Source organism: Ambystoma mexicanum, chromosome 13, assembly GCF_040938575.1.
Source record: "Ambystoma mexicanum isolate Mex_15411 chromosome 13, UKY_AmexF1_1, whole genome shotgun sequence".
Taxonomy (NCBI): domain Eukaryota; kingdom Metazoa; phylum Chordata; class Amphibia; order Caudata; family Ambystomatidae; genus Ambystoma; species Ambystoma mexicanum.
This window is the reverse complement of record NC_090938.1, coordinates 720,311,402-720,333,291: the sequence shown is the minus strand read 5'-3', so window position 1 is coordinate 720,333,291 and position 21,890 is coordinate 720,311,402. Positions and strand designations below refer to the sequence as shown.

General features: G+C 46.2%; 1 protein-coding gene across 1 annotated transcript in view; it reads left to right on the top strand.

The window, feature by feature from the left end:
* Positions 1–21,890, top strand: part of LOC138521804 (E3 ubiquitin-protein ligase TRIM39-like) — a 176,176-nt gene that overhangs the window by 70,442 nt on the left and 83,844 nt on the right. Inside the window, exons 5-6 of the mRNA XM_069634918.1 lie at positions 232–252; positions 355–381. Of these exons, the coding sequence (XP_069491019.1) occupies positions 232–252; positions 355–381 (48 nt within the window). The remainder of the gene's footprint in view (positions 1–231; positions 253–354; positions 382–21,890) is intronic.

The following is a 21,890-nucleotide window of genomic DNA, read 5'->3' as shown; positions in this document are numbered from 1 at the left end:
GCAGGTGCTGGAGGGGAGCATTAGGGGAAGGGCATGGAGTGGGGGTGCAGTGGTAGGAGCTGGAGCGAGGAATTAGGTGAAGGGCCTTGAGTGGGGGTGCAGTGGTGGAAGCTGAAAGGGGGGGGCATTAGGTGAAGGGCAAGGAGTGGGGGTGCAGTGCTGGGAGCTGGAGGCAGGTAGTGCTGGGTTAAGTTTGGATCTAATATATCACTTGTTTTTCTTTTACTACAGAAACATTTCCTGCAGAAATGGGTAAGTTTGATTAATGGTAATAAATATATTTTATTTAACATACTTCAATGTCTCGCTGGTTTGTCTGATTTCACAAAACCTTAATTTTCTTCTTACTTTCAGAATTGAGATACGTGAAATTCTGGGAACGTGAGTACATGTGATTTACAAATTCCAAACTCTAACCCTCCATGTGGCCTCTTGGATCACAGGAGTCACTGTGAGGAGGAATGGCATGAGTCCCCTGCAGCCACACTTGGTCATACGAAAGGAACATGAGTCACAGAGAGTCACCAGAAGGTGAGGTGGCAGAAGTCCCTTGCAGTGACACTCGGTCATAGGAAAGGAACAGGAGTCAGAGAGAGTCACCAGAAGGTGAGGCAGCATGAGTCCCCTGCAGTGACACTTGGTCATAGGAAAGGAACATGAGTCACAGAGAGTTACCAGAAGGTTGAGGCTCCATGAGTCACCGCATGAGTCCCCTGCAGCGACACTCAGTCATGGGATAGGAACATGAGTCACAGAGAGTCACCAGAAGGTGAGGTGGCATGAGTCCCCTGCAGCGACACTCAGTCATAGGAAAGAAACATGAGTCACAGAGAGTTACCAGAAGGTGAGGTGGCATGAGTCCCCTGCAGCGACACTCAGTCATAGGAAAGAAACATGAGTCACAGAGAGCCACCAGTAGGTGAGGCGGCATGAGTACCCTGCAGCGGCACTCTGCCCGATTCTGAGCCTGTGCTAAATGGCACGTAATAATGACATTCCCTCCTCCAAATTTTCCCACCTGCATTCTGAAGGTGATGGGAAGAGTGAAGGAGAGATGTCGGCATCAGGCAAGAAAAACCATATAAAATATGTGCAGATGAAGCGCTGCAGGGTTACCGTGCGCAGAGTACCTCTGGCCAAAATGCAAAGAGCAAAGGCACAAAAGCAAAGTCACATTTCCACAGTACGGAAAGTGTCGGCGGCTTGAAGAGTCTCGGCAACACTTTCTGTGACGCAGAAAATGTGGCACTGACAGTTTAAAAAGAAGATTTATTTCAGACAGTCCTAGATTTTTTTGGGGAAAAGTGAACAATTTGTAAGGAATGCCACCTCTTTTCATAACTAACGTCACCTCCAGCGTGCTGTTAATTAACACCTCTTTAGACTGGTGCAGAAAGGGTGCTCTAAGCTTCAGAATACAGTCCATGCCAGCCCCTTACACGTGAGGCGGTGTATTGCCCTCCCCAGAGTGCACGGAAAAACATAAATCACCAATGCAATTACAGAGCAAATACTTTGAACGTAGACAGACGCAATAACTCACAACCACACACTCTTAGAAGATAATCAGCTCTTATACGGCTATTTATTCAAAGCTTAGAAGCAACCAATAATAACATAGAAATAACTCACAGAAGTAATATAGACATAAATCACAGAAGTAAAGAATTCAAAAGGAAATACATCACCGTGAGCGTAACAGGATTCCTCATCTCGCCCAGAAGCGGCTGGAAGACCCCGGGAACAGCCAGGCCGACAGCACCACAGCTCACAGGAGTGTCATGACCCATAGAACTTGCCCTTTCTGGACCTCCTGGTCCTTATCGCGCCGGGGCTTGTATTCCTTGTTACTCCTAACATGGCTGCAACAAGCGACTAGCCTCACACCAGCTTTCACGACGCACACAGCACGTCCTATAAATTGGACACGCCCCCGCGGCCCCGCGCGTCTCAACGCTTTCATTAGGTAGTGACTCGACGTGTGTGTGCTGTTCGGCGAATCTTCTATCCAAGATCCTGGTTCCCTTCCTCCTTCCTTCCTTCTTCCTTTCCCTCTACTCGACTCCTGGAATCCCCATTCTTAGCGACCGCTACCTACTTCCCTGGACATCCTGGAACAACGGCCTTCTCCGAACTCTGAACGCGCTCTGCAGCTGGATGAGACTCGAGCAAGTCTAAACAAGACCCGATCCGTCCACAAGAGGAATCCTCCCGCGAAACAGAGCAAGAAGCGATCCCAGGTGAGACGGGGGAGATTTACAACAGTTTGAGATGCCAAACGACCGACACCGATACTGCTATGGAGAAAGCAGTCCAGGACCTTATGCGTGGCATGCAAGAGCTCACAACTGAAGTACAGAACTTAAAGGCTGAGAATGGTGCCCTAAGGCAGCTAGTGTTGTCTCGCGACCCCACTAACAAGGACAGTGTGTTGCTTGGTGGAGTGGTGGACAAATATGATGGATCAGCAAAATCCTTACGTGGATTCCTTGATTCCTGCTTGGTGCATTTTACCTTTAAGCCCTATTATTTTTCAACTTCTAGGGCGAAGGTGGGCTTCATTATCTCGCACCTCACAGGGAACACGTTAACCTGGGCTACGCCCCTTAGTCAACTCAGGGGATGCCCTCCTGGATGATTATGATGGATTCATTCAGGCACTCAAGACAATGTTCGACCGCCCAGAACAGGTTTTTAGTGCTCAAGAACGCTTACTTGATTTTCGACAGGGTACCCAGGATATGTTAACATACGTTACTAGATTCAAACAACTGGTCAAGGAAGCAGATTGGTCCTCTGAAGCAAGTTTCACTCTATTTCGCAGGGGTCTAAACGAGAACATTAAGGACGAATTAGCCCGGGTAGCTCGTCCTAGTTCCTTCTAGGCTCTTATGGATTTAGCCCTGCAGATAGACTTTCGAATCCAGGAAAGAAAGGCTGAAAGAAGAAAGACCAAGACACCTTTTCAAAAGAATTCCCTTGAGACCTCTGTTAAAACCGATTCAGACCCAACCCCTGACACAGATCCGGAACCCATGCAAATCGGAGCCTTCCGTGGGCCTATTTCCCCTCAAGAAAGGATGAGAAGGATCCACACAGGGCTGTGCATGTATTGTGCCTCGGATAAACATCTTGTTAGAGAATGACCTCTAGCCCCTCCACGGCGTTCGGGAAACGCTAGCTCCCGATCCTAGATGGAGCGAGGTGTCAGGAGAGAGATGTTTGCTCCACATCAATTCCATCCTTGAACTCTCCTGGACAAAATAGTTTGGTGATTCTACAGGCCTTCCTTTCGTCCTCTAAAGACGAGACCTATCCCATTCTGGCCTTGGTGGACTGCAGAGCTATGGGAATTTTCATTGATCAAGACTGGGTAGTTAGTCATCATATTCCGTACGAGACATGAAACACCATGCAGCCGGTGGAAGCAATTGACAGAAGACCCCTCTCTTCAGGACCCATAAGCCTGCAGACTGAAGAGATCCAACTTTCCATAAATCATCATCAAGAGCGGATTACATTCGACATCATTAAGTCAGCCCATTACCCCATGGTTGTGGGTATGCCCTGGCTACAAAAACACAATCCGTATATCAATTGGACAGCAGGATCATTATTCCTGGGCTCAGAGTTCTGTATGTCCCACTGTCTTTCCCTGGACCCGTCCTCGATAACTCCTAAAGAACCTCCAAGAGACCAAGAAACACCACTCATGGTTTCCAATATCATACAAGTTCCAGAGACCTATCAGGAGTATGCTGATGTATTTTCCACCACCATAGTCCAAGCATTACCCCCTCACTGGCCTGAAGACTGTCATAGATACAGATCCCTCAGCTGTAATTCCTTTCGGCTGAATGTTCATCCTTTCCGAACCTGAAAAAAGGCCCTTTGGGAATACCTCGACACCAATCTTGAAAACGGCACCATAAGACCCTCGAAATCTCCAGTGGGTGCTTCGTTGTCCTTCGTTCCCAAGAAGGACACCAAGGATCTCAGACCTTGCCTCGACTATCGAGGCTTAAACCAATGCACCCTCAAAGATCGATACCCACTGCCCTTGATTTCGATATCCTGGCAGCTGTAAGAGGAGCCGTAATTTTCACAAAGCTGGATCTCCGGGGTGCCTACCATTTAATTCGAATCCGGGAAGGGGACGAATGGAAGACAGCCTTTAGAACACCCTTTGGTCACTTTGAATACCTAGTCATGCCTTTTGGACTAGCCAATGCTCCTGCAGTCTTTCAGCGTTTTATGGACAGGGTGTTCTCTGATATGTTGTTCCTCTTCGTCATTGTCTACCTGGATGACATATTGATTTTTTCCAAAGATCCTCTAAAACATGAAGAACACGTAAAGGCAGTACTACAACGACTTCGTGAAAACAAACTGTTAGCCAAACCCGAAAAATGCTTGTTCCACGTTACTTCTGTTCACTACCTAGGATTCATCCTTAGCCCAGAAGGAATTGGCATGGACCCTTCGAAGGTAAAAGCCATACTGGCTTGGCTCGCTCCCACTTCTGTGAAACAGGTGCAATCCTTCCTGGGGCTCGCCAACTTCTACCGGAAGTTTATTTCTACCTTTTCAGAGATTGTTCAGCCGATCGTAGCTCTATTGAAGAAGGACACCCCCTTTATCTGGTCTACATCGCAAGATTAGGCATTCCAACGATTGAAGACGGAGTTCACACAAGCCCCCATCCTGACCCAACCCGACACAAATCGCCCATTTCTAGTGGAAACGGATGCCTCTAACTACGCCATAGGAAGTACTGAGGATGGACTGGAACACCCCATTGCTTACCTTTCACGAACCCTGACCCCCAGTGAGACTCACTATTCCGTCCTGGAAAAGGAACTCTTGGCCATCCGCCAAGCCTTCACTGAATGACGACACCTACTTCTGGGTGCTAGATATCCAGTTCAGGTCCGCACAGATCATCGGAATCTCCAAATCCTACAGTCTTTGGAGTGAAGGAACAGTCGTCAGGCCCGTTGGGCCTACTTCTTTGCCCAATACCAGTTTCAAATCACTCACGTTCCCGGATCACAAAACATTATTGCTGACGCCTTATCTTGACGTCCAAACTACGCAACCACTGAGGATAAGGCCTATCCTAAGATGTTTCCCCAAACTATCTTTGTAGCTCAGGCAATCAACCTCCTGGAAGAAATCAGAGCTCAAACCCAGTCCTCTGACCTCTGGAAGGAGATTTCAAGGAAGAATCCATGGAATCTAAGAGTCAAGGAAGAATATCTATTCAAGGACAATGCACTGGACATTCTTACGCAGAAATTACAACACAAGATAATAAACCTCTGCCATGATACCCCTCACTCCGGTCATCATGGTATAACTAAAACCCTCCTTCTTATACAAAGACAGTTTTGGTGGCCCCAAATGAAGACCGACGTACAACAGTACGTCAAGGCTTGTACTGTCTGCAGTCAAAACAAACATGATAACAAGAGACCTCCGGGTCTTCTACTGCAACCATCGCTGCCAACAAGACCATGGGAGTTTATTGCTACAGACTTCATTGTGGAGTTACCACCTTCCCGAGGGCACACGACCATCATGGTAACCATAGACTTGTTCACCCGTATGGCTCATTTCACACCTTTGTATAAGCTACCATCCTCCTCAGAACTTGCTGGAATCTTCCTGGAACATATTTTCCGTCTCCATGGACTTCCTTCCAAGATCATATCGGACCGAGGACCTCAATATGTCTCACAATTCGGGAAACATCTCTGTCGCATTCTAGGGATCCAACGCGCTCTTTCATCAGGTTATCACCCACAAACCAACGGAGCCACGGAACGTGTAAATCAACTCTGGAGCAATACCTTCGTTGTTTTGCCACCAAGGTTCAGGATGACTGGTCTCTCCTCATACCCCTGGCCGAGTTTGCCTACAACAATTCCGATCACTCTGCACTCAAGGTCAGCCCTTTCTATTGCAGTCAAGGTTTTCACCCGTCAGTTTTACCTTCTGTTCTTCCACATCCCACTCCAGTACCTACTCTCGACTCTTGGATACAGACTCTCATCAACATTCACAAGGAAGCCAAGGAACATTTGAAAGAGGCCCAAACACGCACTAAGCTCTAAGCGGATTCCAAGAGAAGACCAGCGGCCTCCTATTCTGTTGGTGATCAAGTCTGGTTGTCCTCGAAACTATTACCCCGACATCTACGGCCAAACAAATTGGCTCCTCAGTACTATGGACCATTTTCCATAAAGGAGGTTGTCAATCCTGTCTCATTCCGACTCAAGCTACCCGATTCCTGGAAGAAAATACACCCAGTATTTCACACCTCCCTATTGAAACCTTACATCCAATCCTCCCGAAAATCCTGCAGGCCCAATCCTGTTGTGAATTATCAGCTAGAATATGAAGTGTCCCGAATATGTGATTCCAGGTATAAACGGGGTCGACTTCAATACCTGGTTGAATGGAAAGGATACCCTCCTAGCGAGAGAACCTGGGAACCAGTTTCTAATTTAAATACCCCTCGACTGCTTAGAAGATTCCATCTCATACACCCGGGCAAACCTGGTGGAACAGGTCTTCGGAGGAGGCATGCTGTCATGACCCATAGAACTTGCCCTTTCTGGACCACCTGGTCCTTATCGCACTGGGGCTTGTATTACTTGTTACTCCCAACATGGCCGCAACAAGCAACTAGCCTCACACCAGCTTTCACGACACACACGGCACGTCCTATAAATTGGCCACGCCCCCACGGCCCCGCGCGCCTCAACGCTATCATTAGGTAGTGACTCGACGTGTGTGTATTGTTCGGCGAATCGTCTATCCAAGATCCTGGTTCCCTTCCTTCTTCCTTTCCCTCTACTCGACTCCTGGAATCCCCATTCTTAGCGACCGCTACCTACTTCCCTGGACATCCTGGAACAACGGCCTTCCCGGAACTCTGAACGCGCTCTGCAGCCGGACGAGACTCGAGCGAGTCTATACAAGACCCAATCCGTCCACAAGAGGAATCCTCCCGCGGAACAGAGCAAGAAGCGATCCCAGGTGAGACGGGGGGAGATTTATGACAAGGAGGGCCAGACGTAAGCGTCCTTCTCCGGCTGAAGTCTCACCTGACCACCTCTGGGCTTCCGCAAATATACACACTCCACAAAGGGGAGTCAATTCTCGAACCTTCTGGAAATTGCACTTGCACAGTTGATGAGCAGCCGTCGGTTGCTAGCTGGGTCAATCGAGAGCTACCCTCAAGGAGCAGAGTGCCTCCCTCCTCACGCTCCACAGAGAACAGTAACAAACCATAACAAAGTTAGCTTTCCCAGCAGAAATGTCCTTGACTGCATACCAGGTTTGGAAAGCATGTTTTTCTCAGCACCATGAATCTAACACTCAGCAAAATTTGTGCAGCTTTTCACTGCGACATGAAGTAAATATCCATCATGGCTCCGAGCGCTCCCAGAATGCATTGTGCACCGCGCCATTTTAGTTCAAGCATAATAATTCCACCCTTGGATATTTACCTTCCATAGCCCGGTGGCAAAGGAGCTGGTCTCTGAAACCTACGAAGTGTTAAAACTAAATTGGGAATAAATTGAATACAACAACAACAAGCTATTATGACTGCTACTGTAATAAAAATGTAAGCAAAAGCGTAACGTAGTGTACCCCCAATATCAGATATCCATGAAAATAACCAATCCCACCAATTCCCAGCACGATCTTGAGACACTTGAGAAATGAGATCCCTCAAACCTCGAATATGACTTTCAATAGATCGGGAATGGTCACTTAAATTGAAACAACACATACCTTCAAATGCGTTACACCCTAAATTATGTTTTAGCAATAGATAATCAACAGCAGCTCTGTTCTGCAAAGTTGCTTTTTTAATAACTTGACTATCAATGAGTAATTCTTCTAATGCCTGCGAAGTATGATTAAGGCTTTTGACTACTAAACATGCTAATTTCATCAAAGATTTGTAACCTCCAGCAGCTAAACCCCAAACTCCCACTAATGAAAGGGTTAATGCTAGAACCTCAGCTTCTGATAACAAGTGTACATGTGAATCACAATCAGGATATAGACCTACAGATTCGAAAGTTGACCTTTTACCTCGAGTTATCGCTGGGTGTAAAGGAAACATCATTAGTCCTAATCGAGTTAAAGCACATGGACCTCCGGAAATGTTAGCTGGAATATAAGTATATGTGATGTTACCACATGAAAAGAGCCATCCTGTTGGAAGTTTCACATGATTCAAATGACTGGCAGCTATCACTGTATGATTACAAGACATAGGGCCTCATTACACGGATGGCGGTAGGGATTTACCGGTACCGGTAAATTACTGGTACCGGTAAATCCCTACCGCCTTACTACGAGGTCCCTTTGCGGGTTGGGGGATTTAACGCCTGCTTTTAGCAGGCGTTAAAATCCAACCCGCTAAGGGACCTCGGAGCTAATTACGGCACCGCAAAATTGCGGTGCCGTAATTAGCGCCTTCCCCATTCCCATAGAGCCCTATGGGGCAGAAATGGGAATGGGGAAGGGCAATGGCGGAAGGGGGATTTACCGCCCCTCCAACCTTGGAATGGGGCGGTAAATCCCCTTTCCGCCAAGGCGGTGCCGGTATTTTACCGGCATGAGCCAGGGCGCTAATAGCGCCATGGCTCACCGCCTACCGTGTAATGAGGCCCATAGTATTATTTACACTGGTGCATGTGCGTGGCACTCGTGAACATAGTCGTCTCTCAAACATTGTATGATTATGCTGGTTGGTTAAGTCTATTTGTCGGCATTTGCCAATTTCTTGTGCATCGCAGGTCATAAAATAACATACATCACCTTGGGTTATATTATAAGTAATAACACATGTCAAATTTCTCCATTCACGGTCGGTCTCTTCGCAGAATCTACAATATTCGTAAACTGAAAAAGATTGCCTAATATCTGAGTCTTGAACTAAAGAATCATTGTGTGTGACGCCGAAGATATGCTTTAAAACCGGAACAGGCGTCGGCACTGCTACTAAACACGTAGTCAATAAAGCTCCAGCATTGGGCACATCAGTAAGCCAAAAGTGTGATATGTTGAGTACTTGCTGTGCCAGATATATCCACATATTTTCCGTTTGGGTGATCATAGGCGAATGTTTTCGCCTTCCTGCAAATGCATCTTGCACGACTGGCATCAAAGTTGTTTTCACTTTCTCCTGATGTGTTTGCCGCATTTCACGAATCCATGTCTTGAGTCTGGCTGGCTTTTCGGCACCGGCATAAGGCTGCTTTGGGACAACATTATTCATCACTATCAGTATACCCTTGATCACTGGCACAGATGTGACATTTTTCGTTGGTAGCAGCAGGCTGTTCAACTCTCCCAAATGGAGTCCATTTAGTACCACAATTACACCAGCCAGACAAAGAATCTACAAGGCAAACCCAGAAAAGAGATCAGTGTTGCACTTCACTCTCTCAGGTAACATTTGTCTGCGGGTACATATTGCCATTTCTTTCTACCAGACTCCATAACTAAAACTACTTGATCTTTTCCTGATGCAATGACATCTGCGGGTACTGGTGGGCCACTTGGCTTTTCCACCCACACCTTTGCACCCGGTACCATACTGTCTGAAGAGCCAAAACCTCGGTCCCCACGGGTAGTTAACACTGTAGGAGGCTCCCCCTTCTTAATCATGGACAACTTAACAGGAATAATTATCAATTGGGCCACTTGATCACCCTTGTGGATTGATAACAATTGGTCCCCACTATTCATTAGGATGACTTTAATCTCGCCTTGATAATCAGCGTCAATTACCCCTCCCAACACTTGAACTCCCTTCAATGCTAGGCCAGATCTAGGGGCAATCCATCCCATATGCTCTGGGGGAATTTGTACTCCAATCCCTGTTTCAATTACAACTATTCCTCTTGGATCTAATCTGATTTCTTCATGGGAATGCAAGTCTACCCCTGCTGACTCTGGAGTTGCTCGATAGGGAGCTAAAGAACCTGGAGTAATTTCCCAATGCAATAGTGTTTCTCTGACTGAATTGGGTTGAACCTGTAAAGTAGGAGTCATTAATCGCATCAAAGGAGTTTCATGTTCATACACAGGCCAATTGTTTAATACTTGCACCGCATCAAACACACAATCACGCCAGCCTGCCAAACTGCCGTCTCCAGATTTGCGCAATTGTTCTTTCAATAACCCATTCATTTGTTCAATTAACCCTGAAGCAGCTGGGTAATAGGGAACGTGGTACAGCCACTCAATGCTCTTTTCCTGACAGAACTCCTGGATTAATTTGCCTTTGAAATGTGACCCATTGTCACTTTGAATCTGCAAAGGCACTCCATAATGTAGTATGATCTGATCTAACAACCTGATGGTGTTCAGTTGTGTTGCACGTTTGCACGGCAAAACCATCAAATATCCTGAGTATGTATCCACAATATTGCATGCATACTGACAACCTCTACTAATTGGCATGGGACCGATATAATCAATCTGCCAAATTTGACCTGGTAATTTTCCTCTTCTCAATGTGCCTCGAACAATTTGAGGGATAGGTCTATGCAGTTGGTGTTGGCACACGGGACATTGCAAAATGATTGTTTTCATTACTTCTAAAGGAAGACTGATTCCTCGAGCTTGTGCCCACCTAATAGTAGCCTTTTCTCCAAGGTGCCCACATTTCTGATGGGCCCACTTGGCCAAACCCTCCAAATCGTCTTCCTGAGCCTCTGCTTCCACAGATGAAATCTTGGTGTGCTCGTCTGCAACAGAATTAAACCAACGTTCTAATGAGTCTTTGGCACAATGCGCGTCCACATGATATACAGTGACGTCACTTTGTAATAACATTTCTGCAATATCTTGCCACAGTTCTTTTCCCCACAACTCTTTTGAATGAATCTTCCACCCATTCTTTTGCCAAGTTGGCAACCACACTGCCAATCCATTCGCCACTGACCATGAATCTGTGTACACATAACATTGACCAGGGGTCTCTTGTTTCAATGCTTGATAAACTGCGTAAAGCTCTGCAAACTGACTGCTCTTCCCTTTCCCTGTCGTTGTCAACATCTTTTTTGTTTTGGGATTGTACGACACTGCTTTCCAGTACCGCTCATTTCCCACATATCGAGCTGAACCATCCGTGAACCAAGCATGCTCTGTTTGCTCCACGGTCAAATCGCTGTAAGGTACTCCCCATTTCACTGGAGACACACGTTTTTCAGGCACTTCCGGTGGTATGTAATCTGAGGGCGGTATGTTGGCTACCTGCTCATGTAATTTTGCCACTCCACCCTTTCCTGATTTGGCTCTGTCTTGAATATACCATTTCCACTTAATTATGCTGGCTTCTTAAGCATGTCCTATTCTATGCGTTTTAGGAGAGCTCAGTACCCACTGCATGATTGGTATTTCTGGTCTCATGAATACATCATGGCCCACCGTCATCTGCTCGGTATCAACAAGAGCCCAATAACACGCCAGCAATTGCTTCTCAAACGGAGTGTATGAGTTACCAGCATCAGGCAATTTACGACTCCAAAACCCTAATGCACATGTTTCCTGTCTTTTTCTGCCACACACTCCAGTTAGCATAATTGTCTTGTACAGACACATTTAATTCCACTTCGCCTTCCTTCAAGGGCCATAAATCAAGCACCTGCTGCACGGTGTCTTTTGCCATCTCAAAGGCTTTCTGCTGCTCCTCCCCCCACTGAAAATCATATTTCTTTCGTGTCACCTTGTAGAGGGGGGCCAATATCTGCCCTAAATGGGGAATGTGCTGTCTCCAAAACCCAAACAGCCCTATAAACTGCTGAGCTTGCTTTTTGTTCATTGGAGTGGTGAATTCAAGTATTTCCTGTCAGGCTTTTGGCACCATTTCTCAATGCCCATGATGCCACTGAATCCCTAGGAATATCACAGTTTCAGCTGGACCTTGAATTTTACTTGGGTTAAAAAACTTGGGGGAAAAAAAAACTTCACTACTCAAAAACTTCACTTCCAAGACAACCGAATCCTATCTACGTTTCAACAGATTCTTGAATACTCGGAACAACTCATCACAAGTATCCTGTTCGTGACGCCAAAAATGTATTGCTCTCCCCAGGGTGCACGGAAAAACATAAATCACCAATGCAATTACAGAGCAAATACTTTGAACGTAGACAGACGCAATAACTCACAACCACACACTCTTAGAAGATAATCAGCTCTTATACGGCTATTTATTCAAAGCTTGGAATCAACCAATAATAACAGAAATAACTCAAAGAAGTAATATAGACATAAATCACAGAAGAAGTAAAGAATTCAAAAGGAAATACATCACCGTGAGCGTAACAGGATTCCTCATCTCGCCCAGAAGCGTCTGAAAGACCCCGGGAACAGCCAGGCCGAGAGCACCACAGCTCACAGGAGGGCCGGACGTAAGCGTCCTTCTCCGGCTGAAGTCTCACCTGACCACTTCCAGGCTTCCGCATATATACACACTCCACAAAGGGGAGTCAATTCTCGAAACCTTCTGGAAATTGCACTTGCGCAGTTGATGAGCAGCCGTCGGTTGCCAGCTGGGTCAATCAAGAGCTACCCTCAAGGAGTAGAGTGCCTCCCTCCTCTAAAAACACGCTCCACAGAGAACAGTAACAAACCATAACAAAGTTAGCTTTCCCAGCAGAAATGTCCTTGACCGCATACCAGGTTTGGAAAGCATGTTTTTCTCAGCACTTTGAATCTAACACTCAGCAAAATGTGTGCAGCTTTTCACTGCGGCATGAAGTAAATATCCATCATGGCTCCGAGCACTCCCAGAATGCATTGTGCACCGGCGCCATTTTAGTTCAAGCATAACAGGTGGTTGGCAAGGCTATTGCTTTGCCGTAAATCACAGCGTTGCAGGAGTGGCGGACTTGATATATTTCCACAACTCTCGGATTACATCAGAATCCTTTTCTTCATGGAAAAGTGTCATTAAACTGAGACACAGCACTTTTCCATTTTAACATGCACCTCTGAATCAGGCCCACGTCTGCAGTGCAACTGGCAGGAAAGTGATGCTGTGGTTGATTAAGGCCTCTGCACTGCAAGTGGCTTGTGAATCTTATTCGAGATCAGTGATCAAGCAAACGGGCTTATCAATATTACCTGGATTGCAACTCGCCGTGGTGTATAGTAATGTTGTTGATAGGGTCACTATCATGAACCGGCTCAGTGTAATTTATATAGGAGAGGAGGGGAAAGTGGTCGCTTTCTGTTCTTGTTAAGACCTTCATATCTAACACTTTTGGGTACATGTTGATGTTTAAAAAGACATAATTGATTTTTTTTAATTTTTTTTTTTTTTAAATTTTATTGGTTTATACAAACCTTTAAAATACATCCAGTTTATCAGAACCCAGTAGCCAGTACAAAGCAAGACAAGACAGGACAAGGCAGAACATATAAGCATGAGATGAGATTCCATCGTTTTGACACGGATCAAGCCTTTGGTGCTAGAGGAGCCTTATCGGGGAGGGCCAAATGTACTTCATCTGAAGGTTTACACAATGTTACGCACTACCCTGAAGTCCCTGTACTGCAGCATCAGATACCTCAAGGCTCCTTTCAATCTCATGCAAAAATAAGGTCAACACCCTTGTCAGTTTTGTATTGGAGCCCGTAAACATCAAGTGCCACCATTCTTCAGCACTCCTCAGTGAGTATTCGTTTAACATTTGGCCTAAGTGTTTAGTTCTTAGGGATCTATGGAAAGGGCAGAATAGGACAAGATGTTTGAGTGTTTCAATGCAGGCTTTACAAAACCCGCATACTGTGTCCGACTTGTCCTTTCCAGCCCAGTTCTTTGTTCGTTCTTTTGTTCTAAACAAATTTAGGCGGAATCTCATGAAGGTGGCCCTCCGCCTGTTGTCTGGGAATAAGACCACATAATTTTGCAGTTAAACGCTCTTGCTTCACTAGGGGCGTCTCTCATTGTTTTCGAAATCCTTCGGTCTGTGCTGGTTTGAATCCAGTCTAATTCCCAGATCTTTTTCTTTACCATCAGTGGATTGTCCTGCAGCGTATTGATATTTGTCTCATACATGGTCAGAAGCTCTTCACATTTTTTTGACCATATGGCTAACAGCCCGTCTGGGTTCGAGTTTCCAGGATTGCTCAATATTTTATATTGTGGAGCGGCGTCAGGCAGCATGATTTTCCTAAATAGAGCCAGGGCGTTCCATGCAATACGAGCCTCAATGGATATCAGGCCTAGCTCATATCGTAAGCACACTGTTGAAGTGCTGTTTGGTAGCTGTAAGGTTTTCACCCAGAAGATGTGTTCTAGGGTTGACCACAGTTCCACTGGACACCCATAGGCATTTTCGGCTCCGTATATGAGAGCTGGGACAACCTTCTGTTGATAGAAGGATATCACTGGCTTGAGCGAGAACTTCCCATATCTTTTATTTAGGATCATGGCTTGGGAAGCAAAATTTCGGCATTTTGTTTTCGCAATCTCCACCCAGGGGCTGTCATTTAAGTTTGTGTTAACTTGCATGCCGAGATATCTTGTGCTTTCTACCGTAGTTAATTTTTCTTTTCCTAAGTGCCAACAGAATTTATTGGTTTTCCTGTGGCGGCCCATTTGCAAGTTTTGGAGCGTCAGAATTTCACTTTTTGTGTTATTGATGTACAGACCGTTGTTATCCGCATAGCGTTCTACTGCATAGATTTTGCGCTGAAGGCCGATTGGAGTAGTGTCTAGCAGGATTAGGTCATCAGCGTACAACATCCAGCTCAGGGCAGAGCCGTGTATTTTAGGAGAGAAGGATCGAGGCTCATCAATTGCAATGCCAATATCCGAGAGGAACAAATTAAATATGATTGCTGCAAGAGGGCAGCTCTGTTTGACTCCGCAAAAGGTGTTAATTTCCTCTGTGAGAGTTACACGTTGATCAAGACGCACTCTAATAGTTGTTGCAGTGTGAATTTCTTTAATGGCGGCTAATAAGCTCTCCGGACAGCCCCAGTTTGTCGTCTTGGTCCACAAAAGTTCTCGGTCGATGGAATCGAAAGCATGGGAGAAGTCTATCAGGGCTAAGTAGACCTTTTTGCCAGATCTAATTGCTTCCATCTTCAGCAAATTTATTAGCAAAAGGTTTAGGCCGCAGCCGACCCCTTTTACAAAGCCCGTTTGTCGTACGTCACAATGATTGCTATCTGCAATCCATTGTGACAGTTTCTGTTGGAGCATTGTTGCATACACTTTACCTAATACGTCCAAAAGCGCTATTGGTCGGTAGTTTTTGGGCTCAAGGCGGTTTCCTTTTTTGAAGATGGGAACTATTATTGCAGATTTCCAAGAATTAGGAGTTGCACATCTTCTGCTGATTCGGGTGAATAGTTCTTCACAGAACTCTGCCCATTGCTCTGGACTTTGCTTTATAGTAAAGTTAGTGAGGCCGTCCGGCCCTGGAGCCCTTGAAGTGCTAACATTCTTAATGATTTGAAGTAGATCCGCTTTGGGAAAAGTGAGGTCCCATTTTGTTAGATTTGGTGTCGTCGGGGACAACGATTTACCTTTTTTGCTGTACAGATTTTCGAAATGTTGGATCCACCCTGCTTCTGAAACTATGTTTGTCGTCAGTGCTCTTTGGGGAGCGCCTTCATTGTTAATTAGGCTCCAAAATTCAGATGAGTTTTTGTTTCTCATCTTTTGCAACATCAGTTCAGCATCGTTTTGGAGCATTAGAGCCTTGTGAGAACGAATCCAGTTTTTGTAGTTCTGTTTTGCAGCATGTTTTCCTTGCAAAAAAGTTATGGGATCTCTGAGTTTTATGTGTCTGATGGTTGCACGGAGTTCTCTCTTTCTCCTCATCACCTCTACGTCAAATTTATGTTTGTTTGCAAATCCAGGGTTTCTCGATCCATGTTTTTTTTCCACAAACAGTTTGAGAAGGTGGACATATTCCACTCCAAGGTCGGTCTTGATAAAGTTTTCTGAGATTTTGGTGACTTCATCAGGGTGGAGTGAGAGCCTCACACGGTTGGGCTCTACTAAGATCCGGTGGTTCCAGCATTTGTTAAGTGGTTGTTTCGCAACTCGCAAGGTTAGAATTATCATCTCGTGATCACTTTGGGTCATCTGCTTTACTACAAATGACAAAGTTGATTGTTGGATCTTTTCTGAGACGAAAAAGTAGTCCAGGATGGATTTTTGTGTGAGTCGTCTCCATGTTGGTTCGGCAGGTATGTCACCGGCAGTATTTCTATTAAGCATTTCAAGGTCTCTGGCTTCCATTTCTACCATCCATTTTACGGCCAGGTTATTCGATGCATTAAGGACTTCATTGTTTTTCCGTCTTATGTCTATACAGTTGATGTTCAAGTCTCCGCATATGATTATGTTGTGTGACTCATTTTTGAGCATTAAGTCGTCAATTATTGATGAGACTTGATCTATAAACGGAATTGTGCCAGCCTGAGTGTGGTTCCAGTAAAGAATCAGTAGATGGAAATGAATTATGTTGTCCGGTTTAGGACCTGCCGAAGCTATTGTTGTTACTTGAATAAATGGCGACAGATTTGCAGTGTTTATAATGCGGCATCCAGAACTTTTTTTGACTAAAGTCAGCAGGCCTGCCATGGGTCTTCCTCTGGTTTTTTTGGAGGCCGGATTAAATGCCACTTCATAGGTGTCCACGGTCAGACAGGTAGTTAACCATGTTTCCTGGAGGCAGACCACATCAAGCTCATCCGACCAGGGATCTTCAAGGAGGTGGGAGAAGCCCCTGGTGTTCCAGGATCCAATCCTGAACTCCAGTTGCTCCTCTACCACATGGCATTATCTTCTTGAGGGTCTGCATAGTGCTTCCGCCAACCAGGACCAGTCTTTTTGATTAGTGCTTGAGTTTTTAAGGTTTTTTGAGTCACCACAACTTTGTTCAGGGGTGCCAGTACCCTTGATAGTGATCTTGATGTTGTCGTCTTTTGAGAGTTTTCCTAAGTCATTTCCAGTGAAACTACAGGATGATTGCGCTTTCTTGTTTTCGGATCCAAGATGTAGTTCACTCTCACTAAGTATTTCTAAGTTGTGGTACGAAGTGATTTCAGAGTCTCTATTTGCAGAAGACAATTCTTGATTCACGTTGTCCGGTTTAAATTTGTGAGATTCTGTCGGGGAAATCCGTTTTGGCATTCTCAGACACTTCTGAAATGTCGTAGCCCATGGACATGAGTGCAGATGCAGCATCCGTGACAATGTTCAGGACAATTCTGGATCTAAAGTGGAGGATGACTTTATCATTTTGATCCTCGTTCTTAAATTCTACAGTCTTGATGTCGTCGGAACGAATCGTTCTAAGGGATGGCACGTGCTGGAATAAGCATAGAACGTTTGTGCGATTTAGAATGAAATTGTCACTATGTTCAATGCGTTCCAACCGGGCTTTGTGAAGTAGTAAGCCTTTTACGCTGCGTCCTTTGTCCATCCTGCTTATTTGACGCCATTCATTTAGGTGTAAGCCATGAGCTAAGTCCTTGGTCTCATGTCGGGTCGGTCTTAATCTAATTTTATTCTCTTTGTTAGGGTCGGGCCCATCATAGATTTCTCCTTTTGGGGCGCCATCATTTCTTTGGCCCTCTTCCAGATCTGGAGCCCTTTTCGTCATCGGTTTAAAAGTTGGCTGCAAGTGCACAAGGGCTTTTCGTTTGTCCTCCAAAGTTTTAAAAGTAGGACTCACAGGCACGACCTTTTGCATCTCCTGTACAGTGGACATTTCAGGTAAAGTACATATTCTTGAGACTCTAGTTGGTAGTTGGGTGATTTCCAGGTCATATTCATCGTTTGTTTTTTTTTGTAGTTCAGGAACAACTGCCTGGACGTCTACTCCCGTGTCAGCAACTAAGACCTCGGAATCTAGGTCCTCATACACAGAGAGATTAGTGAGGTCAATAGATGCTTGGTCTTCAGGTTCACAAGGCAATATCGGCATCTTACTCTTTACAGTTGCACTGTCAGTGGGAAGATCTTTTTTTGGTGCAGGGCCTCGTTCATCTGTGAGAGTATTGTTAACGGTGACGTTGACAGTTTTTAGGTTCCGGAGAAATTTTCTTGAGTTATTTCCAAGTCTCTGGTTTTTAGTTTTTTGATTTTTTGTTTTTTTTGTCTGTCCTGATTTGGGGGCCCTTGGGCCTGATTTCTGAGATGTGGTTCCTTTAAATATGTCAAATATTTGACTTTTTGGCTCGTCTGTTTGTGAAATTGAGGATACCCCGGACACGCAAGGGACACCCGTGTCTGATGTAGATGCTGATGTCGAGGGTGTCTGTGAGTCCAGCGTCGCAGGGTTGGATGAGCTCTTGCTACTTTCCAAGACGCTGGCAAAGTTTATTTGTTTGAGCATGTCGTCGGTCGATTTTTTTTGACCGAGGGCAGGGGCCTCCAGCAAGGATTTTGTGATGTCAGGTGTTGGGCCCTGATTACACCAGATTGCAGGTGCTGAGTCGGTCAGACTCCCTGTGGAGCTGGTCGGTTTGTTGGGGACTAAACAGTCAGCGTTGGGTGCTGTTGTTTTTAGAACTTCTGTTGGCTCGCCAGGGAACTTTGGAGTTTCCTTGTAAAGATTGCTGGCAGATATGGAGACAGGGGGGTCAATGGACAATTGTACATTGCAGTTTTTGAGGTGGCCTTGGGGCTCCAGTCTCGCTTGTGGGTTCGTGTCCTGATGTAGGACCTGTTGGTGTTTAAGCGCGCTTAGAGCTTCTTTGGCGATCTCAGCCAGGAGTTTTCTGTCCAGTTTGTTGTTTTCTTTCTGATCTATTAGGGTTTGCAGGGCCGCGGTTGTTTTGGCTTTAACAGTCTCGTTTTCCCTTCTTTCAGTGTTCAAATCTTTTTCGATGTTGATTAGTTTCGAGTTCATAAGCGCCACTAACGTTGACAGGTCCTTCACATTATCATTTAATTGCTCATAAAGCTTCAGAAAGGGGGCAATCAAAATTCCAGTAGAAGACATTAATACTGATTGAAGATCTTTTATACGGGTCGCATCAAGCCTAACGTTTGAGCAGCGAGCTTTTTTGTGTGGTTGAGCTTTAGATCTTCTGACTTTTGGATAGTCACGTTCTATGAGTGAAGAGACAGAAGAGCGGGTCTCAGACGAGGACGAACTGGAAGGAGAAGAATCGCTTGCCACACCATTTTGTGTACTTCTGTGTTTTACACTTCTAGAGTTAATTGGTCGCGTATGCAAAGTGTCGTACCTTTGAGGGGCCCGTGCTTGAGAGCAAGATATGCTGGGTGAAGCCGGACACACAGAATTTTCTTGGTGAAGCGGTGTGTTATTCAAAGCGAGCATCGAGTTTTGGTATAGGGTGGTCCTGTCTACCCCTGATTGTGCATCGTGAATGGGCACTGAGGGTGTCCACTGTTTTTCTCGACCTGCTGGAGGGCTGACTTTTCTAGTTGCGAGATTGCGGTCTCGATTCATTTGTGAAATTCCCTGTAGGATTTTATTTACCACTTCTAATGAGTCTCTCCTGTTGTTCATAGGTGCCGGAGAGGCGTGTCCTTCATGTGGTGTGCTTAAGGGGTGTAGTGGCGTGGCCAGGGGACGAAATACGTCTTCTTCTATTTCAGAGGTTTTCTCAGCATTGCTAAATTCTGAGTCAGTTTGAGCACAAACTTTCGAGGCTGCTTTAAGGGGCGCACAGTGTGAGGGGCACATTCGTGATTCAAAAGTCTCTGACCGATTTAGGTCTAGTTTTCCCTTGATTTTATCAGTATTTTCGCAGTTTTTCACTGTATGGGCACGCCAAGCTAGTACCATTAGTTTAGGCAAGGGAGCTATAGGAAAGTTTCCGGCATGATGCAATATAGAGGGTGGTGAGTAAAGTGTATTCAGACTCAAACAGGGAGCACTGGGAGTGGACACAGCTTCCCGCTCCATGTCACGTATGTCCGACATAGGTGCAGACACACGGGACTCCACTCCAGACTCCACCCCCCCCCCCTCATCGCCCGCCGCCGAGTCAAATGCGAACACCTCCAGAGCAGAGGCAGGGGCAGAGGCAGGCGAACAGCAACGGGCAGCAACTCCGTCCTCGTCCACAGATCCGGCCACCGGGCCGCACCCATCATGAGCGACCCCGTCAGCCCCTACAGCCCCCTGAATCAAGCCACATGGGCCAAAGTGAGTGGGATAGGACGGTCCTGAGTTTTCTGTCGTGTTCTCGGCCGAGAAGCAGTCTTCATAACCGCCATCCTCCTTCCTCTCACACCCCCCCTCCCTCTCTGGACACGGTAGCAACGCTCGCAGTGAGGTGTTTTTGGTACCCTCCACAGAATTGCGTAGTGGAGAGCAAGGGAGAGGGGTGGGCAGGGTACCAGATGATGAACAATGCTTTGGGTGAGGGTGGGCACACGAAGGCATGTCTGCAGATGAAGGCTTGGGAACCAGTGATGAAGTTAGAGGCTGGAGGGCGTTTATCTTCGCCGTGTGGTTCTTAAAACACGGCTGACTCGCCTGAATCAAAGGTAAGCCTGCATCTGAGTGAGTTCCAGTGGGGCACGCATGGATGTCTTTTGCAGGTTTCGTAACAGTGTCAGTGTCGTTAAGAAGAGTTAGTTTAGTACTTACACGAGATGTGGCCACTACTTCAGTGTAGCTGTGAACCGCCACGGAATTCCCTCGCCGCCGCTGTAGTCTAGTGTGGGGGGGGAGGGCAGACGATTGGTGTAAGCTTTTCCACGGTGGCAGGGCAAAGTTTCCTCCATCGATAAGGAGCTGCCTGCCCCTCACCCTCACCTCCACACCAGAACACCAAAACACACTGCGCACACCGCGCGCTCCGCGTGTGTTAGGGGTTTTAAACTACTTCCTCCTGGAAACAGTGACAGTGATGGTAGACAGACTCCAGGTAACAGGTAAGGCAGGTAAGGCAGCAGAAGAAAGAGTCTGGGCAGTCTCAGGCTCACCAAAACACACTGCGCACACCGCACACTCCGCGTGTGTTAGGGGTTTTAAACTACTTCCTCCTGGAAACAGTGACAGTGATGGTAGACAGACTCCAGGTAACAGGTAAGGCAGGTAAGGCAGCAGAAGAAAGAGTCTGGGCAGTCTCAGGCTCACCAAAACACACTGCGCACACCGTGCGCTCCGCGTGTGTTAGGGGTTTTAAACTACTTCCTCCTGGAAACAGTGACAGTGATGGTAGACAGACTCCAGGTAAGGCAGGTAAGGCAGCAGAAGAAAGAGTCTGGGCAGTCTCAGGCTCACCAAAACACACTGCGCACACCGCGCGCTCCGCGTGTGTTAGGGGTTTTAAACTACTTCCTCCTGGAAACAGTGATAGTGATGGTAGACAGACTCCAGGTAACAGGTAAGGCAGGTAAGGCAGCAGAAGAAAGAGTCTGGGCAGTCTCAAGCTCACCAAAACACACTGCGCACACCGCGCGCTCCGCGTGTGTTAGGGGTTTTAAACTACTTCCTCCTGGAAACAGTGACAGTGATGGTAGACAGACTCCAGGTAACAGGTAAAGCAGGTAAGGCAGCAGAAGAAAGAGTCTGGGCAGTCTCAGGCTCACCAAAACACACTGCGCACATAATTGATATGATGCACTATTGTCAGTCACTCTGGTATATTACTCTGGCGAATCGCCCGGACAAAGACCGTTCAGCTTGATAAAGCCTCGGGAGTAAAGCAGGGAAGCCCATTGCAGCCCTTTAATGTCTTTATGTTTACCACGAGGCCCAAACCAGATGAAAATAAGCAACTATGGTTTCTATAAATCGTAAAACACTATATTGTTCACAACCTTTTGGAGGATCATAAATATTGATGATTAATAGAGAAAGTGTGTGGCCACACTTTCAGGCCCAATTAATAGTAGC